Source organism: Hetaerina americana, unplaced genomic scaffold (assembly GCF_022747635.1).
Source record: "Hetaerina americana unplaced genomic scaffold, ioHetAmer1.1.p SCAF_5, whole genome shotgun sequence".
NCBI classification, from domain to species: Eukaryota; Metazoa; Arthropoda; class Insecta; order Odonata; family Calopterygidae; genus Hetaerina; species Hetaerina americana.
In genome coordinates this window covers 83,358,588-83,378,975 of record NW_027287095.1, presented here as the reverse complement: position 1 = coordinate 83,378,975, position 20,388 = coordinate 83,358,588, and the positions used below count along the sequence as shown (strand labels likewise).

The following is a 20,388-nucleotide window of genomic DNA, read 5'->3' as shown; positions in this document are numbered from 1 at the left end:
CGAGGGAAAAAATAGAAAAAACCATCCTTTCACTTCTGCAGCCTCATCTCAATCTTGCATACTGTACCTATTCCGAAACAGGTAAGAACAAAAATGACCAGAATAGCTGCCCCATATCTCGCACCAGTTGCTGGTGCAAAGTGATGGAAAGAATGGTTAATCGACGTCTCGTTTGGTGCCTGGAGAGACGTTACCTTCTCTCCGACGCTCAGGGCGGCTTTCGGTGTGAGAGGTCCACTAGGTGAGAACTGACGATTTCATCCAGGAAGCCTTCCTACTACGTCAATACGTCGTAGCAGTCTTCTTCGACCTTGAGAAGGCCTGCGATGGTGTCTGGCGACGAAATTTTTAAACAAAATTCGTAAGATGGGATTTGGAAGCAATATGGCCCTATTTCTTAGGAATTTTTTAACAAACCGCGTTTTCGAAGTAAGGACTGGCAAGGATTTATCCCGATCCTTCATACAGGAGAACGGGGCACCTCAGCTAAGCGTGACGTTATTTGCTATCGCAATCAACGACGTGACGGAATGCGTCAATGCACCGGTATGGCATCATTCTTTGAGGACGACCTAGCCATTTTTTGCCGGTCGACACAACTGGTAAACGCCTCCAGGCAAACCCAGGTGACCCTAATTAAACTGGGAGACTGGTCGCGAAGGAAAGGATTTCGTTTCTCCACGGTGAACACGAAATGTGTTCCTTTCCACCGTCATCGCGGACATCACATACCACCGACTTAAAGTCTGCTGGCAGGAATCTCCCATTTGTGGAATCCGTCCGCTTTTTCGGCATGAACCTAGATCAAAAACTAAACCGGCGGGAGCATATCCGCGTATTAGGCGAGAAGTATCGGCAAACCCTCAATGTTTTAGGTTTTTGATTCACTCCACACGGGCAGTAGATCGCACTACAATACTTTTCTTGTATCGAGGCTTAGTTCGTTCGAAACTGGATTACGGTTCTATAATATACTCGTCAAGACGAGAGTCTAATTTGAGACCCCTTACATGTGTCCACAATGGCGGGATACGATTGGCCACTGGGGAATTTAGAACCAACCCAGTCCTAATTGCAGATGCAGGGGAGCCTTTGTTGATAACCCACAGGACCGTTTTGATGGGCAATTATGCCTGTAAAGTTTTATCCGTGACGAACCACCCATGTTTAAACATTCCTTTTTAACCCATGGTTTTCAGACTTATTTAAGAGGCGGAGAGGGGCCACTAGGCCCATAGCCGTTCATTTTAATGATTTTATCCACAAATTAAATTTTATCTTTCCTCAAGTATGCCCAGTCTTCTATGCTAAATATCTGCCTTGGTTAACACGAAGCCGGATATTAAATCCATGTCATTCGTGCACCCTAAAGCATTCACGATGGAGTCGGAATACCAGCGACTCTTTAGTGCCTTCCTCGGATCGCACTCCGACTTAGTCCCTGTGTATACCGATGGGTCGAAACCAGAATCCCCATATGCCTCTGCGGTCGTCTCCCGCTACCATGGAGTCGAGGGAAAAACTGAACACGTTTTGCAGTATAGTCACAACCAAACTGTCAGCTATCAGGGTGGGCCTAAAAGAAATGAAAAGAAAAAAAACGACTCTTTCCTCTTCTGTTTAGTTGTGTTTTTTACAGCTGAAATAATCAAGGGATTTTTTTTCCTAAGCTGATTTGGCTGGGATGATTTTTTCCCAAACCAAAATTTTATTTGGATCATTTCTTCCTAAACCAAATTTTCTGTGGTTGTTTTCTCCTAAATTGAAAGTTTCAAAGGCTTGTTTCTTCCTAAAACAAATTTCCTGCCATACTTTTTCCTGAATATAAATTTAACTTCTTAACCCCTGCATCACATTGAGCACATTTCAGGAGTAAAATTATTCCATCTTACAAGCCAAGAAATATGGAAACCTTCAGTGATTTAAGAATGCTGAAAATAATTAACTACAATGTAAAACAAAAGTAAATCGATTGGTGAATTTATTAATAATGGTTGTTATACAATGACTATGATGGATAGCATGCCATCAAGAGGCACTTGACAAATGCTGTGAAAAATATTTCTCAATTTATTGCATTTTGTACAAAAATCTCAATGCTCCACTCTCTCACTTCTATTATGCATTACAATTACAACTATCTATTTACACTAAATACAATTAAAACTAGTGGTAATATTAGATTAAATGATCAAAACAATGATGAAACCATGATTAACTTGCACAACAAAACAAATGGTCTAAAATACATCTTTCAACTCTTATTATAAAGTAGAAAATTGGCATCTTACTAAAAAAACAGTTAAACAAAGAACAAGTACTCATTATTAAACATTAATTTATCATCAAATAATTCTATCACTTAAAAAATTTCCAACAGTAAAAAAATTATTCATTAAGAGCAAATACTATTTTGTCAAGCTGACTTTCTGTCAAACTTGACTCCCTGATGAGTGTGACCTATACAATCAAATTCAGATAAAAAAATCAGATTTGCACACTTGAACACTTTGGCACTGTTTCAATTAGACATTTTAAAGGAAATTCCTTTATCTGTTTTCAAACTTCCTCCAGTCCAGTCTTTTCAACAACCCATGCTTAAAATAACATGGCGGTTAAAATAAAATAAACCAAGTGTCTTATTCACATCCTAAACTAAAAATAACATCATGGATGTGAGCAATTGAAAAGAATACATGTTTCTTTAGTCACATGAAACTCCTACCTCTCAAAGTGAAAAGGGATATGGTGTCACTGCTTAAATGAAATGCTAAAATATAATTCGTCTCTTTAAAATTGAGAAACAATAAATAAAACTTTGAAGTCTGCTCCTATAAAAGGATTGCTGAGAATATAATTCGAGATATTAGACTCTAAACAAAGAGTAATATCTGCATGTCTGGACATGTGCACATGCATGTGAATACTTGGCAGTAGTCAAGTGTTGAACAGCACCAAATGCTTTCTCTGTTTGCCATTTCCCATTGGAGATTTAATTTCACGTTCAACATTAGCCAAGGGAAGAACTCTCCACACGGTAAAACAGATCACTCATACGGGGAAGAGGATATGAGTTGAGCAAGTTCAAAATCGGTCAACTTCATAATCACACTTCCAGATCCAAGTGGATCTGCATGTCATTCGAGGCCAACTTCACGAGTGTCTTCTTTATCCGAAGGGCTGGCAGGCGGACATTTGGGTTGTGATGCCAGCACTCCTTCATCAATTTGCCCATTCCACTCAACGTCTGAGAAAAATCACGAAAATAAATTAGAAATTTGCATATGGAAAAGGGAGGTCAATGTATTTAAATGTTTCTATCCCTTTCATCCATCCCCCTTTGACCTTAACGTGGTGGAAGGGCATGTGCTTTCTGATGACCCCTAGAGCTGTGCTGGCAGGGATAATGACAATTGCTCCTGGTAGGATCACCCATGTCAGATAGGTCGAAGGTTAAGAGCCAGACGAAAGGTAGTCCACGCAGCGTCTGTTCCTCAGTGAGGCGGCTGCAATGGCGTCTGACCCCAGAGGGGCTGCCAGTAAGTGATGGTATCACGTTAAAAACAATATTGAGGAAGGCAATGGGAAATCACCGCAATTATCATTCCTAAGAGCATAATGATGGACAAAATAGAGAATATGAGCCCTGACAACTATGGGACTCGGCCCAATCAGCCATGTGTTGTGCCTGGCAGCGGGAGAGGCAAGGCTTTCAGGGTATTCATCCCACGAAACCCTTGCAAGGGAAAACTGACAGCAGCAGGACAGAAGATACAGGAGAAGAAGACCAAATTAGTTAGAATAGGAACGTGGAATGTTAGGACAATGTTGAGGACAGGAAAATAAGAGAATATTAAGTGAGAGAAGGAAAAAGGAAATATAGATATTTTAGGTTTATGTGAGGTGAGATGGAATTACTGGAGAGATTTGCTTTGCAAGAATTTCATGAGATGGCAACACTGGAAGCTTTTTCTCCCATGCAGCTGATCATGGCACACTACCAATTGGGCTGAGTCCAATAGTTGCCAGGACTCATTTTCTCCATGGTGCCCGTTATTCAATTCTAGGGATTACCACGCAACTGAGGTAGTTGCGTGCTTCCTTCTTCATTAATGTTTTTGATGTCATGCTATAACTCAATAGCCATACCACTGGGGTCAAACTTTGCTTTATAGACGTTACTTTGCAGCCACATTGAGGTATAGATGTTGAGCAGACGTGGCCTTTTGCATGGGTCTTAACCTTGACCTATCTGGCATGGGAGACCCAACCAGGAGCATATATCATTGCTCCCACCAGGAAAGCTCTAGGGGGCATCAGAATGCCCAAGCCCACATCTGTAGTCCATGGGGAGGAATTATTAAGATAAAAAAAAAAATCTGCAATCACTTTCAGGTTAAGCAATATGAATTAATTTATTATGCTTAGTTTGCTTATGAATAAAGCTTTTTGTCAATTTTGTCTATCAAAGCATTGACAAATGTAGATGTTAATATTTTTTCACCCAATAGAAGTATATATCGACAATACTTGTATATATTTTGACAACACACACCATCCGCAGTGCTATAAAAATTTTCAATCTTTATTTAGTTAAAAATAAAACTAGAGAAATAAAAAGATAAAACTTTTAGAATCTTTACATAAAAGACACGCTGGAAACTTGAGTCAATATTTACTATGAAATACAGCCAAATGGACACAAATGTGAATTTGAATGGGCATAATCATCAAACAGTAAGAAATAAAGCTGTTTCTAATAGGCCTCCTCTGCTGCTTCATGGACATAAGTGACCCATGAGCACTTCACTTATATTTTTCCACAATTGTCCGTGCCCTCCTAACTTATTGCTCCCCCATTCGGTCCACGTCAACACCAACCAACCTGGCTACACTCAACCGGGTTACTAATTTCTAGTGAACTCAACCCTCCCTCATGCCATTGATCCTTTTTTGCATTCCTCCAACACATTTACGGACCTTGCTCTTTCCCATCTCTCCATAATTAGATAATATTACCTCCTTTTGTTATTTATGTTGTTAACTGTTAATGTTTGTCGATTTTGTTTGTGTGCATTTTTATTTCTATGTTGTCATATGCTCTACTTTGAATACACAAGTTACTGCTATTAGTGGTTCTTTTTTCAAATAAATAAAAAATGTAAGATAATGCAATAATTGCCTTAAGCATGATGGCGAATGACCTAAACAGAGAATGCATTATGACAATAATATTAAGTATATGTTACCTGATGTTAGACTACGGAAGTTAAGGACATTAGAGCATGGCATTTAGTTTTTATACATGCAGCCCTAATTTAAGTTGGTACATCTTTTGAGGTGACTTGATTCTTTAGAATTTTCACCAACTATCTTTGAAACATACACAGGAAAAATATACCATAGACATACATGTCCTATATTATGTCCTAAGGAACTCAGAGAGAGAGATTACATTTTCATTTCTTATGCATTATCATTGATTCTCAGATAATTGGTCCATAATTACTCCACTAACAAGAAGTAGGATTGTTTCTTACCAGATCTGAGGCCCAGCGGTTTGGAAGACTGGGGCGTTGCTGGTCCAAACACACAACTTTCCTCATATCCTCAAAACTGGGATCTGATGGAACCATGTCATAAAATGGAGGCCAATACTCCTCAGCTATACCATTTGAGAGAGTTCTCCTACAAATCTCCCAGAGAACTAATCCAAAAGCATAAATGTCCACCCGGCGATATGATTCAAAGCATTCCGCATTTATCCTGTCATGAAAAAAAAGGAAACATTCATGATCAGTACTAACCGCAAACTGCTGTATTTTAAAGCAAGTGACAGACTATGAGGGTAACACTGACAAAACTACTAATTTCATATGAGAGATGATCACTTTATCTGCAAGTGCACTTTGTATAGAAGATAATGTTGATAGAGAATTATGGGTTTGATAGGTTAAAAATGAAAGAAGGCTCCAAAGTTACGACAAATACATTAATGCAAAGTTCACCTTTTTCAGAACATTAGTGAAAATAACAACAACTCATTGAGTCACACCAACAGTTAAATGGAAAAAAATGAAATTGATGAAATATCTTTAGCTGCTTTCAAGATAGCAAATCAAATTTGTATTTATGAGATAGAAATCTGATATGGATACATGAAAATCTCTGAACTACAAAAATGAATCAAATCAACACTGGATTGCTGAAAACACCCTTGGAAGGGAGACTTTCACTATTTACCATATCCTATTTTAGACAGTGTAGCACAAACAACCTTATTTCACCCATTTTGGGGCTGAATTGTTTACATTCCCCAATGGAATACTCCATGGAATTCTAGGAAGCAGGAGGCTTCATAGAATTGAAAATCAGTAATGTACTGTACATCCAATTTGTAATTTCACAAAAAGTGATAGGCAAGGTTTGTTGTAGAACAGTAAAACTATTGGAAGAATGTTATATGATGACTAGATACAAATTGGTTTAAACCATAATAACAGTACCAGCAAATACAGAAATGCAAAGCCCAAATCTTTGTTTGTCCTTTTTTCAGACAAAAACATACATTTATTCCTATGTTACCAGCAATGTATTCATACTTTGTTACTCTCTCACCTATTCATTATGATCTCTCAAGTACATACACACATTTTCCAAAACAATGGCCACACAGTCATAGGCTACAATTTTGGGTGGCAAAAGTACACCACTCAGAACTTGGCAGTCTTTCTTTATGTTTTTCATAAATACATACATGCATGTTCCAAAATATTATACATGTGTTTACCATTTTAGATCATGAAGGCATACTTAATTGTATTGCTAAAACATATTCCTAAAAATGGAAATACATAAAACTAGATAAGTCAAGAGCTAAAATTTGAGTCATGAATTAATGCCATTATTCCACCTAGTCCACATTTCAAATTAAACCTAAGCCAAACATCAAAAAACATTCCAATAATTGCAATTAAAATGGATGATGTCCCTTAAAATATCAGAGATGAACCTATTTGTGAACCAACATAGTCCATTTGGTGATAGACTATTGAATTATTTAATTTATCCTCCAGTATACTTTGGGCCTTTTTAATTTTATCTTCATCTCTCTGATCTTTAAAACTGCACTATTAAACTATCACCCGAGTTTGACCTTTTGTTTTTACAAAGTTATGTTGTAGGGGAATAATCCTATGAATATAAATGTTCTTCCATTCAGCCTGTTATTTCCTACTAGTATTTTGAATTTTTTATGTAGAATTGTCATTACTTCTGATCATATAATCAAATATCATGTTGATAATTATCAGAACATAGAAGGAATAATAATTCCAATGAACGTAGGATGTTCAACTTGCTGGTAAGTTTAGAATAGATGGCGATGGATCAAATGTTAAGAATAGGTTTGTTAAAATTTTCATTTCAATCCTTTTGCCCGATGCATTTAATATTTCTTTTGGAAGAGTTGGTGAGAAATATCGATTTATTATACCTATCATTTACAGTATTTGGACAGTACATTGAATTATTTTTGCACGTGAACAGTAATTTTTGCAGAAAAATACCAAGTTCAAAGGCCTCCAATAGTGACGCTGTTCTACAAACAAACTTCGCTTACCATTTTTTGTGAAATTACAAATTGGATCCCTTCATGCTGGTTTTATATAATGGGTAGTAGCTTTACAATTGTTTCTAGGTTGGTCATAAGATCCTTTGTAAAAGCACTGAATTTCAAATTCATAGGGGCCACCTACATCAGGCAACCTACAGGGTGCAGCGTCTAAATCTGGACATATTTCAATTTGAATTTCTTGCCATATCGTAGTTCCACAGGAGGTTGCGATTGGCATTCTTGAAAGCAACAGGCATCAAGTACAGAGCCATAACCTTAAAAAAATCAAACTATTTCACCTGGCGTTTGCCCAGAAAAATGGTGCGATTCTTTGGGTATCCCAGATCAACTGTTTACCATATTGCGGCTAAGTATAACGCTTCAGAGAAGTTGGGGAAGGTTTTGCTAAGCCGGCGAAGAAATATCATTTGAGGAAATGCGTGCTTGTCCGGATTTAAGCACGGCGCCCTGTATATTAATTGCTGACCTCAACATGATTATTTGAAAAAGTTCACGATATCCATGATCATCATGAATTTTCTTGCAGTATAACAATAAAAAACCATAAGTAAGTTAGATATGACTTTAAAAATTAAAAATTACACAAACATAACAAATTGAGCCATTTGAAAATGAAGAACAAATGCCAGATATGTATTCAATTTTAAATCAACTAACATATTCAATTGGTATCTAGAAAAATGCATGCATTCTCAATAATGAAATTTAGTAAAGAAAGGCCTCTCTCATTCAAGGAGTTTTGAAAAATCAAGAACATGAAAAGATAAACAATACATGTCATTCATTTTTATACGACATTTGATAGAAAAGTAGCACTTACTGTTCATCGAGAACCTCTGGGCTCATGTAACGTTTGGTGCCAACCCTGGTGTTCTGCCCAACATCTAGCTCTCCCGTCGTTTGTGTATGGGTAACAGCAAGGCCAAAATCAGCAATTACACAAGTCCCATTCAGTCTGACAAGAATGTTTTTACTCTTGATGTCTCTGTGAGCAATTGCTGGCTTTCCCTTCGTTTCAAATAAGACATGCAGACATTAGAAATCAATTTTAAGTTTTTACATGAATATGCTTATTATTATGTGGGAAAACAACATGTGCTAAGTTTCTCATTATTATGTGGGAAAACAACATGTGCTAAGTTTCTCCGTTCAAATAAATCTTAAGATTAAGCCATGCACAGCAATTTTTTTTAAGGAATACATTTCAAATGAAACCTGATTAAGGACTAAAGGCAATATTTTTACAGACTATGAATAAATAGTTGTCTTTTTTTTATGATGAGAAAAATTTCTATCCAAGTATCTCAGAATAATTTGTGAATGTGACACTTGCACTCTGATAACACCTACACTGATAAGTGCCAAGTAGGCTATTTAAAATATTGCAGTATCTTTGAATATGCAATTTTTTGAGTTTCTCTTGCTTAGATTCAATTTCCCTTCCATTGAGTGTAAATGCATTCTCATTCGTGAGCCCTCTCTTGACCAAGGAACATATAATAATTAGTTAACTCAACCCTCGGCCTATGTGCAGTAGCCATAAAAACCTTCCCTATTCAACATTAGTGGATAATAAGAGTAGCCTCTAACTTCTAAAAGACTTAAGCATAGCACAGATATAGAAAATAAAACATAAGTACATATTTATTCTGAATACAAGTGTATTTACCATTTTGTAATACCTGATTCACGAACACGAACCCACAGGGTTCTGATTTCCAGAATTTATCGCTATCTACTAGATACGATTGGAATTAGTTTATTTTTTCCTTGACTTTTTCAAATGATAGGAAAACAATGGGACTCGTTTGGAACATTGCGACAATGGGAATAGGGAAGGGCACTAACCTATCCAGGGCTCAAATTATTTTGATTTAGATTTCAATTCCACATAAGATACAGTGGAACTCTAACTGAACAGACATGGGAACCAAGTTTTTTATACATTAAATTGAGTAATCCTCTAGTAAATGGGTCATCTAAATTTATAAAACAAAGTGATGTTCAAAATGGCATTTTCTTAATTTTAAATCATGTAAGCAATGTTTTGTAAAAATGAATTAGTTGGGCATTAAGAATACACAGAATACATTTAACATTGCAGAAGGCTTATGTTTCATACTCTTCCTATTTTATTTGAAATTCGCAAGTATTTATTACCAAGTGAGAAAATTCTAGCCTCATTTAATCACATTAATCTTGGGTCAAATATTTACAATTAATGTAGTATACACTTACACAATATAATGAGAGTGACCATAAGATCTTTATGGGATATGACTTATCTACCATCTGGGTGATAATATAGCTCTTATTTATTTATACTTCTTAATTTTGGCAATTTATATGAAATTTATTCTTTACTTGTTTGTGTATGCCACATAGATTCCAATGTTCTACAATGATCATCACACTGTTATCTCAGTCTTAGCCAGAATGAGAGAGCAGTGACATGGGCATAGAACAGTATATCTAATAGAAGATAATGCCTCGCATGCAAGTGACAAAATTTGAGGACTGCTAAAATGGATAAGAATAAACATTGAATTCACGAAGCTTTGAGTGTCTACAAAGGAAACCACCTTAAATGTGGGCAAATGGGTGAATTAAACTAGGATTCCATTGTACTTTCCTCCACTCCATCGCATTTCCCCGATTACCTTACCACTTTCCTTTAATGAATCACAAACAAATCACGAAAATAAGATGAATTTGGGTAGCAAATACCATCACTTGGATGTTGGACACAAGTTAGCAATTAAATTGTGCATAAGTAACAGAAAAACTCCCATCCGATAAATCCTTACCTGTGTGCCAAATATTTCAGTGTGAAGATGGACTATACCATTGATAGTAGAAATGCACAGTTTCATCATCTGATGATGAGTCAGAGTTGTACGATTAAGGTGGTCATATAGAGAGCCCAAGATGTGGTAGTGGGTCACCAACCAGAGTTGAGTGCATGAATTGTGCGATGTCATATCTGACCCAATGTAACCAAGAATGTTCTCGTGTCGTAGTAGGACAGTGCTGAAATATAAAAATTGTGTTGAGTAAAATTTGACCACATAAAATTCAAACAAAAGAATAGAATATATCTATATGATCCATAAGAAAATGAAATACATATGCAGATATACCAAACAGAGCAATACTGAATATTTTTATTTTATTTTAACAAGAGATAATAAGGAGCAAGTGCAATTTGTCTTCATTGTCCCAAGCAGGGCAGGCAGACATCTCAACCCTGGGGTCTATGATTGTTCCAAACATAAGCTATCCTTCTTTTGATTAAATATTGACATGAAAAATGATTGGGAGAAATTTTTTGATGGCACCTCTTTGGCATCAAAAACTTATTTGATTGAATTAACAATTTTCCCCAGAAATGTCAGTTTACAATCATACCAATCATCAACCACCACTTTATCCATCCAAAAAGGCTAAATATAAAATTACCCAACTTTAATTATTGGGAACAATGGAAAAATTAAAAATTAGATGGGAGATCTACAAAAATGATAAATAGAAAATGATAATAAAAAATAATAATCACCATATTACTGTAGCGTAATTATTTTTATGGCAGTAATTATTAATGGTGACAATTATTTTTTACTGTTACTGGAATACATATATCATGGAGATGCAGATATTCGTAAAAAAGTAGGCTTTAAGTTACTCTCAATAATTAAAAGAATAAAATTGAGTACAAGCCTACTTAAAAATTCCTTCCAGAATTTAAAGTGAAGATTCTTCAGAGCTAATCAATGGGAAATAATCAAGAGATTGATTGGCTGAATGGAATAAGTCTTGAGCTCCACTGCTTTGAAGACCTTTAGCCAATGTTTTAACTCTAAACTAATCTGACTGAGAAACTTTCCCCTACCTGTATATTTCTGTTTCCCTGCTCCATGATGCCTCATCCCTTGAGAAGAAAATTTTGACAGCAACATTCTCGCCATGCCACACACCACGCCAAACTTCTCCATACCTCCCTTTGCCTATGCACTCAGCTAATGATATTTGCTTGGCAAGAGTTCTCTGAATGAGAAGGGGAAGGCCTGATCCTGACCCTGATGTAAGGGAATGCTCCAGGTACTCCTGTTGAAAGACATGAAAATTGTCACAAATGATGGAATATGATGATGTTGGTGGGGTACAAGAGCAGAAATATCGAAGTCAGTAGCCGATTTACAGAGTAAAAGTATAAAATAAGAGAAGTATGTGGCAGACCAGGATTTGAATCTCATCTCCCACGAAAACTTCAAGTTTTTCTTGGTGCAGATAAAAATTCAAAGAATGCTCACCCGTAGAGTGCTGTCTCCTGCAGGGGTGACACGGAGGTCATCCGAGTAGTACGTTTCTGGATCAGTTGTGGTGCGAGCTAGGCGTTTCCTATGCGTCCGTTGCAAAAAACCAATCACAACTGCACCAATGATGCCAACCGCTATGGCTGGCCCAACTATGCAGAGAGTCAACTTCAAAATGTAGCTGGTTGTAGCAGGATAAGATGACACATCATCTGCAAAATGAAGGGAAGGTTTATGGTTATACAAGGTGAAAATTCATTTCACCTCAACACTGATCCCAAACAATGCCAGCATAGAAAATTATAAAATTTACAAATGACGCAGTAATTGCTAAAAATTAACAGAGTGTTGAACACGTAGTATCAATCTGTATTACAGAACAAGATAAATGTAAACAGAGCACATTTGCAGTCCTAGTCCACACACATATTCTTAATAATAATTCGAAACAAAAATTTTCAGGCAATGGCTTTTCTTCTTGAAATCCCCAAATAATATGGCCACTCACTGACCAACATCAATTTCACTTAATTGTCACTACTCCATGGATGAAACCAAATAAATTCAATGGCTGGAGACCTAAAAAAGGTTAAGGTTTATTTTGCAGCAGAAAGTGGTGTTATTTAGTGCAAGTAATAAAATATGTTAGCATGAAATTGAGTTTATTTTTATAGCATAGAACCTATGAGGTCTGACACAAAAATAACGAGACTCCTAGGGCTATTTAACTTAGTGTATTACAGCACACATTGTATTTGATTTTGAAATGTATTCCTGATGAAAAATGGAACATGATGTGAAAGAATTAACCTCCCCCAGGTTCCTATAGGACTTCCCCAAACTTGCACAGGACTGCCGTCTTAATTACTTTTTCCTTAAGAACAGGAATTACTATGAGCAGGTCAAGGGTTACCACTCTTACCAGAAACTGCAGCACTGGACTCTTATGACAAGAAACCATCCCCTTGGCTAAGATATGCTAATGACACATTCATTTTAATTGAATCAATTATTTAACGTTACTCTGAATCCTTTTCACTAATAATCACTGAATTTCAGGCTTGAAAGATCTTAAGTCCTTTAAAAACTATGCCAGTTTGTGCAAAGGTAGTCAGGGGGAACTTCTGCTTCTTTTATTAAGAAACAAGACAGTAATGAGATAATCTATTTCACATCAAGCAGCATGATTCAATCAAATTTTCATCACCTGTTAGCTCATCTGTCGATTTGCACTCATTTTTCAATGGGTATTCTAAAAAAAAACACAATTCTGGAATAGGCTGATCACATGTTGTGCTGCTGCTCAATGGTGATTGGCTGATATTGAAAGCCACTAGACAAACACTAAGGAAAAATAGCATCAGACCTATCCTCAATATCCCAAAAAGGCAACTGAGCATGCCAAAGCAGTAAGGAGGATCCTCATAAATAATACATTGCAGAAAAAAACAAACTAGCGTGGACCAGGCTTCAGAATGGCCAACGTGTGCACTCTGTTTTAGATGGGTATGTTGCATTTAACATGCAGAAGTACTATATACGGAGTGATGGGAATGTCAATGGTCATATACAAGGTATTCATTAAAAATATGACTGTGATTTTATTTGAGATGCGACTGTAAGTCGGACTGCGATTTGAATGGTTGAAACTAATAGTGGGGGAGCCCAGCTAATCAGTGTTCCGTCGCTCAGTTTGCTCCGAGTATCCGGGAAGAGGGGACGGGCTGTCTGTGAGAGTTGCTTTTTAATCTAGTGCAAGTGAAAATGCAGCACTTGTTAGAACAAAGATATGCGATTAAGTTTAGAGCATGAAACTTGGCAAGGCCACTACGGAAACTATTTTATGATCAGGAATGCTTACAAAGAAGATGCCCTGTTAGAGCGGCTTGTGTTTCGGTGGCTTTTTTGGAAGACCGGGAAGAGGTCGGCAATGAGGATAGTGTTGGACGGCCATCCACAACCACCACCACCGACAATGTGACAAGAGTGAGGGAACTGCTGTACTCAGACCAACGATTAAGAGTTCGTTCAATGGCCGACATGTTAAACATTCCAAAAACTCAAGTTTTTGAGATCGTTACAAACCATATCGGCATGTAGAAGGGGTGTGCAAAAATGGCTCCAAAAGTGCTCACTGATGACCATAAGTCAAGCCAAGTTGAACCCTGCCAATAAAAACCTCGACATGTGCAATTGTGATCCCATATTTTTGGACAACGTCATTACAAGTGACAAGACTTGGGTATTTGAATATGACCCAGAAACCAAAAGACAATCATATCAAAGTGGCATATGTCAGTGTTCCCTAGCCTGAAGAAAGCCAGGATGAGCAAATCAAAGATCAATGTCAAGCTCATCGTGTTTTTTAACATTCAAGGACTGGTTCATCATGAGTTTGTAGAACCTGGAACCACTGTGAACTCCTCAAAAGACTTAAAAGCAGGGTTGAACGCATCCACCCGGAAATCGCAGACGATTGGAAGTTGCACCACAACAATGCACTGGCCCACAGCGCCTTCATCGACACCTTCACTACCTGGTCAAAGCAGGGGTGCCAACTATCCTCCAGGCCCCGTACAGCACGGATGTGGCTCCCCCCCGACTTTTTTTGTTTCTACGCCTCAAAAAACCTCTGAAAGGCAAGCGTTTCGTGACAATGGATGGGATCAAAGCAGCTTGCACCACGGCATTAAAGGACATTCCAAAGGAGGCCTACCGCAATGCATTCGAGAGTTGGAGGTCCCGCTGGAGCCGATTTATTGACCCAAAAGGAGCGTATTTTGAAGATTTTTAAACACTTGTAATGAAAAATTCAATAAATGATTTTTAATAGATTTACTGACAATACTTTCAAGACTTGACTACTTGAATGTCAATTATGGACATTGTGTGGATAAATCGAAATTGATCGGCCTACAATGAAATTTGAAACCATAATCTAGCCTTAAAAATGACTGGAAAAAATACTGTTTGCTTCCAAATCTTTCCCCAAGGGTACACGTCATTAAACAATCACGATTGTCAAGTTTATTGGATTAATTGTAAAAGGAATCACATATCTCATTTCTGATCACCATTTATCCCAATAAAATCTTGATTACCCAAAAATGTTATCAGCTCCTTATAAAAAATACCTTTCAAAATGTAAAAATTACTCTCCATGCCTGGGCTGAATGACTTTTACACTGAAATGCCAACATTTTAATGCATATTAGCAGATGATTCTGTTAAAAGTTACAGTCAAGGCATCTCCCGCAGTTCTTTGAATTAATTTCCTTATATTTATTTAATGAAATAATATTGCATTTGATTAGGACAGAATGAGCACCGCAGGTGATTATAGTCTCTTGAGCAAAGGGGTGGCGGCCAGAAAAGTAAGAGTATATACTAGGGGAGGTGGCTAACAGCTGATGTCATTTGGGAAATTGGGGGATTGAGTCGGTGGTTTGGCAGAGGTATGATTGGGGCAGGCAGAGGGCAGCATTGGGTGTGTCCTAACCTAACCAACCTTCAGGTTGATTTGACAGGCCATAAAAAAGGTTAATAATCTCACAAAAATTGGGAAATATATCAAAAAAGAGTTCTTCATTTGAATTATAACATCAAAGGTATTTCTTAATATCAAAATTTAAATGTTAGTGAGTTATGATTGTTGTTACAAATAACTTTGCACTACTCTCTTCCCCAACATACACTATACTATTTTGTAATGCTGAAACTGGATTTAATATTCTTGTACAAATAAAGTTAATTTCTACCAAAGCCTATAAAATTATTACAATTAACAGATTTTAATTAACAAGAACATGTATATAATACTGGATAGTGCAAATTTAGTTTTTTTCAATGAAGGGTTTATAAAAACAGAAAATTTGACATGAAAATTTAAGTATTTTCCAGCAATTTTGCCATGCTGTCTTAGAGTATGTTTGGAACAGAAAGACTTCTGTTGTCCAAATTTAGGAAAATTTTGTCATCCTTTGCAGTATATTGTTTGTAAATTGGCTCACCTCGGTAAACAAGCGGAGGGAGATCTGGAAAGCTCCCACCATTACAGTAATCTCCTGAGCAGCACTCAATGGCATATTGGCCCCCAGTGTGGCGCTTCTGGTGGGTCCCATCGAAACTCTGAGAAGAGCAGAAGAAGGGGAGTTGCTCTATGGTCTTGGTGCACCCCCTGGAAATCCGTTCCACACCATCTGTGTCACGAACTCTTGACTTCCAACACTGCAATGTACAAGGAGAGGAGTATATAATTGATCTCAGCCAGTAAAAGGTGGCCACATTATGTTTTTTACTCATTGAAAATGAAAGGTCACGTTTCTATCAATTTCAAATTTTTTTTCCATTCTTTTACTTCAAATGGAAAGCCGACCTAGTCAGAAATGTCTTAAATTAGATTTGAGTTGCCCAGTTGATCTGCTGCGCCTGAACTGGCTGCTGCAAAGTTGTATTATAGTTTTACCATGCTCAAATAAATTAGGCCAGTCCCTAAGATATCTGAAAATGATAATAACAATTTAACATCTTAAGGTATTCAGAAAATAAGGATGGCATAATGCAAGCCATTGACCCAGCTTGCGTATGATCTAGCCGGGGCACATCTATTGTGTGGGAGCAAACACTCAGTTTTAGGTGCCTCACTGGGAAGAGCGAGTTTAATTCCAAGTAATTTAGACATCCCCAGCTTAACACAAGCTGCATGACTTTCTGTGAGCCAAATCTTCCTGGGAAAACACAGATAGAACAGAGAAAGGAAATGGTCTTCTTATAATAATGGGCCAATTGTGCAAGCAATTAGCCCTTAGTACATGATAAGTTTTACCCTGATAGTTTTGTAAAATTTTGAAGGCTCTTTTCAGAGTAATCATGGTAATTCAGTCTTTCAACACAGTTCCAGTTGCAACAACCCCTTATGGAAATGGATCAGGACAGCAAAAAATAGCTTATGAAGACATTATTAAAGTAGACGTGTTTTACATCAGAACCATTATATATTCAGAACATTAATCACATCAAATGAAGAACACTATGTATTTTTCCACTGTTCTTTATTTTTGTACCACTAGTTTCAACGCTTAGGCGTCATCATCAGGTACAAATTAGTCAAGTAGCTGGTCCATTTATATACCAATCATGTGGGGGAAGGGGTGGTTGAGAGAGGGGGGAAGGAAATGGATGAGGGAGAGGGGGAAAAGGTGGGGTTGTATCATTACAGTCTCATAAACATGATGATTTCCAAAGAGGGGATGCAGATTCTGATCATAATTTACTTCTAACCAAGTGTAACATGAAACATTAACATTAGGATAAATAGGAAAGTGGGAATGGAAGTGGAATATATTCCATTTCTATACATTTTTTATCCAGGGCAAAAAACAGATATATTTTTTAACGTTTAAGAAGATAGGCAAGAGATAGATAGATAGAGGTTTTTATTTGGGCAAAATTGAGACCAAATGGTCCCTTCTTCCATTTAACCCATCGTCGTATACATATTATAATAGGCATTAAACTTAAGAGAAGGTAATGGAAGAAAGTAAACACAGTAGTAGGCAGAAGAAAATATACAGAGTTAAACTAAGGTAGGAAACTAATATGAAGGAAGAAACATGACAGAAGAGAGTGTGAATACATGAAGAGTTTAGAGAGAAAGGGTGTGCTGCATAGGATGTGAAAGGATTGTCATAAAGAGAGATGAAAAAATCCACGGCTACTATCACAAATATGACAGGAAGATTAAATTACTCGGGAGAGATGGTAAGAATACTCCGAGGACCGTAACGGTAAAGCTACTAGGCTAGCAAGTAAAGACATAAAAAGGGATGTTGAAGGGCTTTCCAGCTATAGCAATGTAGCCAGGTCTAAGGATACTTGACTGCGGGATGGAAAGGAATTGAATGCAATGAAATCAAACAAGGCTTTGAGGATAGAAATGCAGAACCACTCAAAAGGTTTAGGGGAGCATGGAAGTAAATACTTTTACACCTTAATCTAGCATCTGTAAAGGAGAAAATTTCATATTCATCTGAAAACTTCATCGTAACAGTATTATTTCCCAAACGGGGAAAAGCAGCTGTGAGGCCTATAGTTTTAAGTTTGTTTGTGCTTGGAGCTAAGGTAGAACTTAGGACCATCAAGAAAAGGTTAGCGAAGAGGGAAAACGTAGGAGAATATGGGTTCAGGCAGTATGTGTTCAGAAATGGGCGAGTAATGTCGTAGAAGTAATGAGGTCACTGATAGTAATAACCTTATAAAAAAAAACAGGATGTATTTGTCCGTTTTGTGAATTTTGAGAAGATGTTTGAGAGAATAGGTGGAATGAATGAATGTACTACAGATAATAGTAGAATGGAGGGATAGGACACTAATACGGAACCTGTATATGTCTCAGATTACTCAGGTGCATGTGGTGACTAGAGTCTGGAATGGCAGCGTTAGGCAACAGGATAAAACAGGGCTTTTCAATGAATACATGGGAGTCCATAAAATCAGTTGGATTTGTGAATGATCAAGTATTAGTTTTCTAGTCAGTCAAAAGGCTTGTGATAACTACTGTGCGCTTACAACTTAGAAAATCGGTGTGATAGGCATGGAATGAGAATCGATATAAACAAAAAGATTTTCAAAGAAGAAAAAGGCAAATTAAAACTTCAAAATTGGAGGACATAACTTCATTTCATTTACAAGAGGGGAAACAGTTTATCTATATAGAAAGTATAGTATTTTGGACCAGGAGAGTAGAAAAGATGAACATTAGAAGTGGATGAAGACGAAAATAAGAAAAAGGTTGGCATTACGCAAAGAAGCATGAATTAGTTAAGGAATGGAATGTTGAAAGGGATGCTAACAAAAGATTAACAAAAATTTTGATATGGAGTACAACATGGAACCTTTCTTGTCAAGGCAAATTAATAGGTTTAATTTGGATGGTTTTGATATGTGGAGTGTGATAAGAAAAATAAAATGAATGGGAAATAACCAATGAAACACTTGGGATAGGGAAGCACTAGCATGGTGGGGGTGGAGAGAGGGTTGTGGTAATAAAGTTTATACTTTCTGCGTCAGATCAGTAGAAAATATGGCGGAAAAGATGAAATTAACAAAACTTTAACATTCAAATCCATTTCCATGGAAGTTGTGACAAAATTATAACCACAGAATGTATAGAATTGTTAAGACGTGGTTATAACTAGCCAGCAAAAGAATAAAAAATGAACAATGTTGGCATTATACAGCTATGGAAAGAAACAGGTTCAAGTAAATTGGTGCCTAGATCACGGAAAGTTCCATATTGCTATAATGAGATAACTGATGCATTATTGAGGTCATTACCAATTGTATAAATAGAAGCGGATAAACCACGATTTAATTGTTTGATAGAAATTGTTCATTAAGATTACTAAGATGAAACGCGTTCATTTTTCAGGCTGGTAACAAAACAAAGTTGTTTTATGGCAGTTTACAAACAATAGAACCACACTCCCGATTATTGTGGAATAATATGATAAAACTTGTCGCTGCGGTTCCAGAATAATCTTAAATATCTATATGAAGTGTTCGGAACTAAAAGTTGGCAGCTGATTCTGGTTTTTAAAGATTCATTCATTAATAAATGTCAATGTATTTCTTAATTCTTCTTTCTATTCATCATTACCTGTTTCGTTTCCATAAATTATCAGCAGAAGTAGGCGAATAGAAATATATGTCCATGTGGTATGTACTCGATTTACAATGGTGTTTGAATGGCAGCTGCCAAATACTTCTAGGGGTATGAAGTACTTGACAGTTTTGTCACTCCCTGTCTTTAGTTACGTCTAAATGAATCTGACCTCCGATATATAGCATGCAATAAACCATACCAAACAACGTATACGCGCTTGTATGTGTGCTGTACCAACCTGAAAGGCACCTGTACAATGCGGTCCAACAGAGCAGTCGGGAGGTTCACACGAGAAACACTTGTACGTCGGCAAATTTATCATATTTTGCGAATTCAGCAATCGCTTATGACCTGATGTTTCTTCTTCTTGGCTCTCATCTTCTATTAAGAAACCACCAACGTTCGTGCCATAAGTAACATCACCTACAATAAACATTTGGAAATGATAAAACATAGGCGTGCGAACTTGCGAAAGTAACTATGCGCCAAAAACTCCACAAAATAAAATAATCCATCTTATTAATTTAGAATTGCAATGAAAAGTACTTCATTTTTTGACATTTATGAGAGAAACAGAAACACAATGCTGAGGATGTTGTTCAAGAATTACTTCTTCTAGTCCCACTCTCTTTTAGAACTTCACTGGATTTATTTAAATAACTGGTTTTGGCTCACCTGAATAAGCAAGAAGCGCTACAATAACAAACATAAAATAAACACATTTCGAAGAAGCCATATCTGTTCGGCCATAACAAAATATTTGTAGTCAAATTTGA

The 20,388-nt window shown here is 36.9% G+C and overlaps 1 protein-coding gene across 2 annotated transcripts; it reads right to left on the bottom strand.

The window, feature by feature from the left end:
• Positions 1-1,959: 1,959 nt before the first annotated feature.
• sax (type I BMP receptor saxophone) lies at positions 1,960-20,366 on the bottom strand. Of its 2 annotated transcripts, none has more exons than XM_071591709.1 (9): positions 20,288-20,366; positions 19,851-20,035; positions 15,960-16,176; positions 11,947-12,161; positions 11,526-11,740; positions 10,444-10,666; positions 8,457-8,644; positions 5,541-5,766; positions 1,960-3,247 (listed from the first exon to the last, which is right to left on the bottom strand). In XM_071591709.1, exons 1-9 carry the CDS (start codon positions 20,346-20,348, stop codon positions 3,107-3,109), a joined length of 1,671 nt encoding a protein of 556 aa, XP_071447810.1. In that variant the 5' UTR covers positions 20,349-20,366; the 3' UTR covers positions 1,960-3,106. The 2 variants fall into 2 exon arrangements, with proteins under 2 accessions (XP_071447810.1, XP_071447811.1); XM_071591710.1 differs by lacking the exon at positions 20,288-20,366 and adding an exon at positions 20,159-20,179.
• Between the last annotated feature and the right edge of the window lie 22 nt (positions 20,367-20,388).